Here is an 8,783-nt window from a genome sequence, read left to right on the forward strand (position 1 = left end):
TTAGACCGTGGTGCTATTTCTTTGTCAAGTTGATTATTTGGATTTTAAATGTGGGGAAAGTATAATTAAAATAAATAATAAATAAAAATCTGAAATAAGACATTGGGTAGTTCTGTCCGACTGTTACAAACAATTGCTTGTAAATACTTTGGGAATTTTAAAATAATTTGAAATGTCTATTCATACTAACAAAGAATACTTATAATTAACCTGGAAGCTGCTGATGTTGATCTCCTGGTTTGCCAAAGCTGTATAGTTTAGTAGAGTTGCATACATATTATTTAGAGTAATAAGCTTACTTATCCAGAGTTACTGGCTGCTTTTTGGGGTGAATTTAAACAGTCAGGGGAAGTTTGTAATGTCTTGTAGTAACAAGAGAAAGCAAGGAATCTGAGTCCCCCATTGTGCTGAACATGGCAGGCTTTTCATTTCAGTTTGTATCCAAAGTTCAGAAACAGCAATTTGCTTTTCCAGCCAAGAATTGGCTTTGAACAGAGCCACAGGCAAGTGAAGCTGATTCTCTCCAGTCCCTCTTTATTGAAGTCTTGCAAGATGTTGGTTTTAGAAGTGGTTGCTTACTTTCCTTAACTGATCAGATGAGAGCTGAATGACCAAAGTAAACACCTGTGATCAGCTACAACTGTGCCTGGAAAATAGAACAAGGAAGCAGTTTAGGAGCAGTGGTTCTTGGGGAAGGGCTTCATGAAAACAAGAGAGAATGAGGCCCTTAAAAAAAGGGTAACAAAGCGCTTTTGCTTTAAGTGCTTTCTTCTGCATGAAGAGTCGCCTTTGTCCTTGCTTCATGTGTTGGGAGAGGCAGCTGTTTCTCTGCAACAGTTGGTGCCTGTGTCAGGTGTCTTTCTCCCTTGAAGATGGTGGCTCAGGAATTGCATTGCTGCCACTTCAGAGTGATGGGCTTAAGATTAACACTTCCAGTGGTTTAGAATGTTTCCAGTCCCGACAACATTCACTGGCTCTCTTGAGCTCCTGTGCACAGGTGGAGCTTTAGCCGTCAAAGGATGGACTTCCAATACCAGGCTGCCTTGAACGTCCCATCAGTTGCAAGTACTTCAGCTTGCCAGTCAGAATGTTTCCTGTTCTTCCAGGGGTTCTTCTGAAACCCCGCTGAGCCAATTTTGGAGGCCATGTGGGGAGGGAGGGAACCCCATTGTGCAAGCGGAAGCTCTCATACAGGTTTTGCACTGAAAGGACTTGTTAGGGGGATCCTACCCGAAGTCTTTCACTTGAAAACCTTTCCATTTGTTAATAAGTTCTGTGCTCACATGAAAAGATCTACATTAAGCAATTCACACAGTTGTGGTTACCATGCATGCTCCCTAAATCTGTTGTGTCTGTACCAGACCAATGTGTATCTTGTTCACTTTCTGCCCCCCCAATCTACATGTCCTGTGGTCTCCAAGGTGCTTCTGGTTTCTTTCTTGTGCCCTCTGCGAAAAGGGACAATTATGTAGTCAAGATGGTCAGGATTCATGGTATCGGGATGCATTTTGTGAGGTTTTAAGTGGTCTTTATGTGGCACTTTTGTGGAAAGATAGGGGAGCATCCCAGTAGATCAGTGTTGCATCTGAGCATCCTCAGATCTTGTTGGAGCTGCAGTGTTAGGGGAGGGTGGGTCCGCTTATTTTCCAAGCTGGACAAAACAGTAATTCAACATTTGTAATCTTTAATAAGTTGTGCAAATATCCATGTACTTACTTACCTTTGCATATTTCTGCATTTGTTGGGAAGGGCACAGATCTGTGCAGAGGAGAGCAGCAGAACATAATATTGTATGTATTTCAGGGAGGGAGAAGGGGTCCACTCGGTCATAGGAAAATCTTCATACGGTCGTCTTTAGTTTGGAAGATTTGCCTGGCCTGAACTGCAATGTGGAGCTGGCAACCACTACTGTCAGCTGAGCAGCTGTTGGCTGAACCCAGTACTGAGACGAAAGGGAAGTTGGGAGGCCCTCTGCCGTGTGCAGGGTCTACAACATACTTATGTTCCAGCCTTAATCTGCCTTTCAATCTCAAATTTATGCATCCCCAACACACACACCCTTTCTGTGTGTGTGTCGAAGCAATTGAAGGATCTACCAAAAGCAGATTTGCAAAGCCCAGATTTCACCGGTAACTATCTGCAGCAGTGCAAATGCCCAGTTAACTTGTTTTGGTGTTTCTGGATTCTCTCTTCTCTCCAGTACCAAACAAGGGCCTGACATGATCCTTTTTCTTGAGTCCATGCCCCAAATTGTGGGAGGCTTGAGCACCACTCAGACCTTATTATTTCTAAAGCAGGTTTAAGCACTATCCAGAAAAGGGGATGCATTAATAAGATTGCCAATTCCTCATTTACATATTGACACATCAAATGATATTTCATACCAGTTGATGAGATTATCCATGAAACTTCATGCCACAGTAAACTTAGCCTTCAGTGTGCTCTCTCACTAAGGCCAACTGCTTCTGTGTGAGAAACCTACAGGCAAATGGTTTGGGATAGTAAGTGTTGTGAAACCCACATTGGTATGGATTTAGTGGTAGAGAAACAACTTGGCTAGTGCAGTGGAGGTTTCCTGGTGCCTTCCTCACATTACAGCCCCTTCACCCCTTGAAAAGCCACTTCTGCGGGGGCTGTAGCAGGATGGGGAAATTAGGAGAATTTAATGGGGCTGCCTAATTGAAGTGCCTTTCTGCTTATGCAAAACATTTCTGGATTCAAACCATTATCTTCAGCTGCAGAAAGCAATGTTTTTGTGGCGCTTTGAAGACTATATGATGCAGTGTGGCATAAACTTTTATGGACTAAAGTTCTGGAGTCTCAACAAATATTTCTTTAACATACCACAACACAGTTTGTTGTTTTGGTGCAACATAGCTACCTTTCTCAAATTTGCCATTTGCCTTAGGTACTTCAAAACCACATCCAAGTACGCCAGTGTGTGATCACGACATAAAATGATCTGCATGTGATTTCTTTCACAAAAGTGTTTTCTATGTAGAAAAACCTTAATTGCTGCTCCCTTTTGGTATGGCACTTAAACTGAGAGTGTCCTAAGGAAGTTGGTTTGAGGGATCATGCTTTAGGTTTTTATCGTTATGAAGTACAAATTCTGTGTTAGGTTTTGAGATACCCTCTTTACCCAGCTACATGCCCACAACCCCCCAATTCTTCCAAGATTGGAAGGGATCCTGATTAGAGTACTGTTTAAAGAGTCTTGCCTATGCTATTTTTTTCTCATTTTCATTTTAAAAAGCTCTTGTGCCAGATCTCCACATTACTACTGAAACTTGGCAATGTAAGGGTTCTATGGGAACAGCTGTCAAAGGAGAAACACTGAGGAATTTAGTTGCAAGGATGGCTGGTGTGCACACCCCTTGCTGGACTTTGATCTACTATTGCTGTAAGAACTGCTGTTTCCTGCCTGACTTCATTTGGGAAGATTTGGCAAGATCATTCCTCTCTCCCTCCCACCCAGCTTTCCTCGTTCTGAAGGACTTTCTTCTTACGAGCCAAGAGTTCTGCTTAAAAAGTCTCTCCCAAGCACCTAATTGTCTGGAATTTTGAGCAAAAGCACTGCTGCTTTGAAATACATTACGTTGTTTATAGCCATGGGGAAGCTGTTGAGTTTGCAACAGGAGCAGAGTAGCAAGTCTCCAACAGCTTCTCTGAGAGCTTTTTTCTGTGTTTGCCAAGACTAAAAGTCTATCTTCCAAGTTGGGAGGGAAGAGGAGAGAGTATGGTCAAAATCAAAAAAATTATTGGGAGAACCCAGCTTTCCTTCAGCGCTCAAACCAGCTTTTATATCAAGCAGCCTAAAGCGAATACTGAAATCTCAATGTTTAAACCATTTTTTGCGTGATTGGGGGCGGGGGGTATTGAGAAAGAATCTTTAGTCTCTGAATGTTGCCACTGAAAACTCAACATTATGCTAAATTAAGGAAATAAAAATTCTCTAACCTGTTACAATCATGAAGATTAAGCAAATGAGTGTTTTTCTTATTTACCTAATTTAGTGTTTACTCTGCTGGTTTGGGGGAGGACTAAGGAGCAACATGGCCACTGAAGCCCCTCACTCTGATATCCAGATCATTAACTTGGGCTTCTAGAATTGCACTAGACATTGCCCACATGCTTCCAAGCATATATCGGCAACTGTAAGAGCTAGAAAACTTGTGTTTACAAAATTAAAGCTGGGATTCTTGGGAAGTTGAGATCAGCAGCTTTTCTTCATGCTTGTGGCAAGCTCTTGCTATCCTTGCATTTCCGCCTCCTGTCCAGTCGCTGGCCAGTTTAGAACAGATTCCTTTCCACCTCCAAATACAGCAATCTGTTTGCTCTATGAAGGCAGTGATGGCCAAACTTGGCCCTCCAGCTGTTTTGGGGCTACTATTCCCATCATCCCTGACCACTGGTCCTGTTGGCTAGGGATGATGGGAGTTGTAGTCCCAAAACAGCTGGAGGGCCAAGTTTGGCCATCACTGCTATGAAGAGATCTGCCACAGCACCCTTGCTGAACACAAGTCTGGCTTATGTCTGAAAACTCTACTATAACACCTGGACTTTCATGGTAAAAAAAGGATATATAACACATTAAACCTAGGAGTGTTGTTACAGCCGTATACTTGACTGTGTCATACTGCTCCGCAGTTTTATCATTGGTTTATGCTCTGTTTCAGGTTCATGTTGGGAAGAGGTCTGAAACGCAAGCTGAGTGATTATGAAGAGAACATGGCAGGTGTGTCAAGTGCCTTCGATTCCAGCCGAAACCTGCCATATCCACTCAAGAGGCAGCTGGTGCTCAATGTGTGCCTCACCAAACTACAGACCTACAAGATGCTGGCAGAGCCAAACCTGCACCGCTCTGTCCTTATCGCCAACACAGTCAGGCAAATCCAGGAGGAGATGAGGCAAGAAAACAGCCAGCAGTTCATTCATATGTGCAGTGGCTTCAGCACCAGCCCTTCCAGTTACCTGGGCTTGGATTTGTTTGGAATGCCATCACACATTTTCCCAGGTGTTCATCAGCAGGAGTCCAACGGTCATGAGCCACGGCCTGTGGAAGGCCCAATTGAAAACAACTTGCTGGTGGTTTCAGATAATGACATGTCATCTGCCATTTCATCTATTCTGAAAGACTTGGACTTCATGGAGGACGTGAGCCCACCTTCGTACCTGGCTGGATCTGGAGATGATCAGTTTAAGACTTCTGAAACTTCAGGCTTTCGGTTGGAAGATGACAGACAAGACTTGAAGGGAGTGGAATGTGCATTTGGTTCCTTCGAAATTTCAAGCTCAACTAGCTACTTGAAAGACTTGGCTATCGATGACATTTTTGAAGATATTGACACTTCGATGTACGATTCAGACTTTGACTGCCCCTCACTAACTCCTCCAAGAGCATCGCCTGTGGCACCCACAGAAGAGATATTGAAAACCTTCTCTTCTTGCAATTCCTCCTCAGCAAGCAACATCCCAATATGTAGAAGTGATCTCAGTGATTTGGACCATATCATGGAGATTCTTGTAGGGTCTTGATACTTTTTTAAAATCCAAAGATACTTTTTCCTGTGCTACCACCCTATGCTGGTTTGAAGAAAAAGCCACACAGAGAGAGGGATTGAACTGCAAAGTGTTATGTTGGAATGGTAGTTAGACATTGTCCTTAAGTGGTTCTCAAAACCTCTCCAAAACTTATATATAAACCAAAAAAAGTGGCAAGCTGTTATATAAAATGGAGTATTTATTAAACCAATTGTGCAATTTTTTTATCCTAGGGTAAATGCAAGGAATGTGTCTCTTGCACCTTTCCCTAGTCCCACAAATCTCACTTTTTTAAATGTGCAATTTTTAATCTGTCCGAAAAATTTGCATAACAGTAATTTCCATAAGGGGAAAACATCTTCTAAAGCCTAATGATTCTATTTTTAATATAAAATGAGACGCTTTGTTGACATTCACTGGAGTTGCATACTTGGATTTGCAACCTCAGTAAATACAAATATATTTTTAAAGTATTTAAAGGACTACAGGCCTCTTCCCTTTTGTTGAAGGAGCTTCAAGATGCTTGGCAGCAAAATGCCTTGCATTTTGTAAAGCATTTGAAACTATTTATTTTTGTAAAATTTTATAGTCTTTTTACATTTTACTACATTGCTCCATCATAGTTTAGAGATAACAAAAGAGTTACGGCAAAGCACTGATCTGGTTGGACGGAGCTGGCACTACCTCTCTAAGCAGCAATGCTGTAATTCTTTCCAGTGCTTTGTCTAAAACTGCAGATTTTTTGTTTTCTTGGATGGTGTTTGTGGCGGTATAAACAAGAAACTTCTCAGCGTCATGGCTGGCTTCGGAAATTTTATGGTATTTAATTATACGCATTTACAAATGTAATTTATATGTAGATTATCCGATTTTAAACTTTGTCAGTATTATGTGCTTCAATTTGGGAGTAATATGGGTTTTTTTAAGATTTAGTATTTACTGTACAGGTAGAACTATTTTAACTCTTTGGAGAATATTGTATCTCTGCAACACGATTTCTAGATTTTATGTGCAATATACATCGCTTAAGCAGAACATTTTTGCACACATTGTATTCTTAGAGAAGTGCATCAAATCCAAATGGCAGGCACCAATTCAAGATACTAGAGGTGTCTGAAGTGTACTGTGTGCACTCTTATCTCCTGGCAACTTTGTCCTGTAGGAGTGGGGTGGGATATGTCTAAGAGCACAGCTGTGGCCTAGCAAGATTCCTTATTGTGGGAGGAGGGGTGTTGCTTTCTTCAAAATGCTAATCATAGATTGTATGCCTTTCATGATGGTTTTTACTTCTTTTTTTCTTTTTTTGCATGAAAAATGCTAATAGTCTGCACTGTGCAGATCTTAGGATCACCCTATCAGAAGTTTAGGAATTTGCACATCAGTGATCCCTACAAATTGCAGAAGCATATTTTGTCATATTGTAACGTAGGCCTGCCATCAGCACCCAGTATGCATGAATGTGTCAGGACGCATGCACCCCAGCAATGCCCACCAGGACTAAAGCCTCTTCCAGCTTTTCTTTGGTGCCACTGAGCAGGCCTTTCCTGCAGTACCCACCTCAGTTTCTGCCCACTCCACCCATTCATCATACCTATCTAAGAACAGATGGCGTCCAAGTATCAAAAGCCAAAACCGGCCATCCTGTTTGTCATAGCTTCCAGACACATTTCTAAAGGCAGAGCAGATTGTATTAGAGTTGGAAGACACGCCCCCCCCCCAATAGCTCTCAAATGTAATAAGTAATTCCTATTACATTTTTGGGAAACGGAGGCTGGCAGCCCTCTAGCACTGGTTGGAGCTGAGCTGCCACTTGGTTCCAGTAGGAGGTGCCCAAGCACCACAGGGAAAAGCAGGCCAAAGCAGCACCAGCCAACATCAGTTCCTTGCCCTGTTGTTCTAACCACACTTGACTTGCTGGAATCATTGCTTCTCCCCTTCCCACCCAACTCCCATTGATGTTCTCCTAACCCCAGTATTGATACGACAATGGAGGAAGGTTTGTTCTGAGAGCATACTGGCTCTACAGTGATGCATTTTGGGGATGAAAGGCTCCAGACTGGAGCAAGAACGTGGTTAGTTATGGAACAACCAGCATCACGGTATGTCCCTAGGATAAATGCATGAGGTAGTTCCACAGGTGATGTGGAGAAAATTATCCAGATATGTCACTATCAGTAATATTGCTATTGTCAACCTTGTTTTGTAACTATTTATTTTAACTTTCATTTTATTGTTCATGAGGAATCCATCAAGCTTCAGATTTTTTAATAATGGAAACAGAACCTTGTTTAATCTGAAAATAATTTAAATACTCTATCTTGGGTTCCAAATATTGGGCTATTTTTTTAGTCCTGACTCTACTAATAATGGAACCAGATCCTGCAACTAATGCAGAATGAATCCTGTTTTGTTGCCCTAGTGCACAGCTTGGCAAGCAAAGTGTGTTTACATGCACAACCCATGCAAATAGATCTATACCACAGCAGCAGAACCTTCGACAAAATGCTGTCCATCCTTGATGTAAAGGGATTTGGGTATAAAGAATGTACACAGATTGTGCAGAAATGCTTCTTTGTATGTATAAATATGAATCTTGAAAATGGTAAGGGCCTTCTGCACTGTGATGAAGCAGAATTGTGGTTAAAAGAATATTTTTTAAAATTTCTGTGATAATAAATATTTCATTCTAAGTTCTCATCTACGGAAGTAATTCTTGGTTAATTTGAATATTTGTGTGTACTTACAACTGCATTCCTGTTTGCCCTTAGTTTTCTACTGATACATAATGCCGGTAGGGCAAATAACCTGACTTGGGCATGAGAGGTCCCATTCCTAACCAAGAGATACTGACTTGCACTGTCAGCAGCACATTTTGTGGGTCTAAATACATGTTACAGATGTGTGAAGAAACCGCTGTTTCGTAAAGAAACATGGCACTGAGGAGAGGACCACTACCTTTTATCTGCTCCAGTTACCTCCAGCCACTTTTCCAGAGAAGGTTTTAGAGGTGCGTTAAACACATCACAAACTTCACAGAGAAAGCAGTTAGCTGGGCAGCAGTTTGGAGCACGGAAATGCCAGGTGGGTAGGTAAGTATTGACTCTGCTGGTTCTCTGTGGGTACCAGAGGGCCAAGTTGCTGTGTTGGCATGGAATGTTTATGAACATTCCATATGCTTGGCTCACAACCCGTCAGGATGTTTATAGTTCTTTGAGACACGGGTTAGTTGTCTGGCTGGG

At 41.9% G+C, this 8,783-nt stretch overlaps 1 protein-coding gene and 1 long non-coding RNA gene across 3 annotated transcripts in view; one reads left to right on the plus strand and one right to left on the minus strand.

Moving 5' to 3' along the window:
* The window catches only part of LOC308587006 (SERTA domain-containing protein 2-like), a 16,735-nt gene extending 10,156 nt beyond the window's left edge, over positions 1-6,579 (plus strand). For both annotated transcript variants that reach the window (XM_081194261.1, XM_081194260.1), the window contains exon 3: positions 4,680-6,579. In XM_081194261.1, coding sequence (XP_081050387.1) covers positions 4,684-5,538 — 855 coding nt within the window. In that variant the 5' untranslated portion in view covers positions 4,680-4,683 and the 3' untranslated portion in view covers positions 5,539-6,579. The remainder of the gene's footprint in view (positions 1-4,679) is intronic.
* The window catches only part of LOC308587571, a 199,878-nt gene that overhangs the window by 106,542 nt on the left and 84,553 nt on the right, over positions 1-8,783 (minus strand). The gene's annotated exons all lie outside the window — the stretch shown is intronic.

This window comes from Podarcis bocagei, assembly GCF_964188305.1.
Source record: "Podarcis bocagei genome assembly, chromosome: 1".
Lineage (NCBI taxonomy): Eukaryota > Metazoa > Chordata > Lepidosauria > Squamata > Lacertidae > Podarcis > Podarcis bocagei.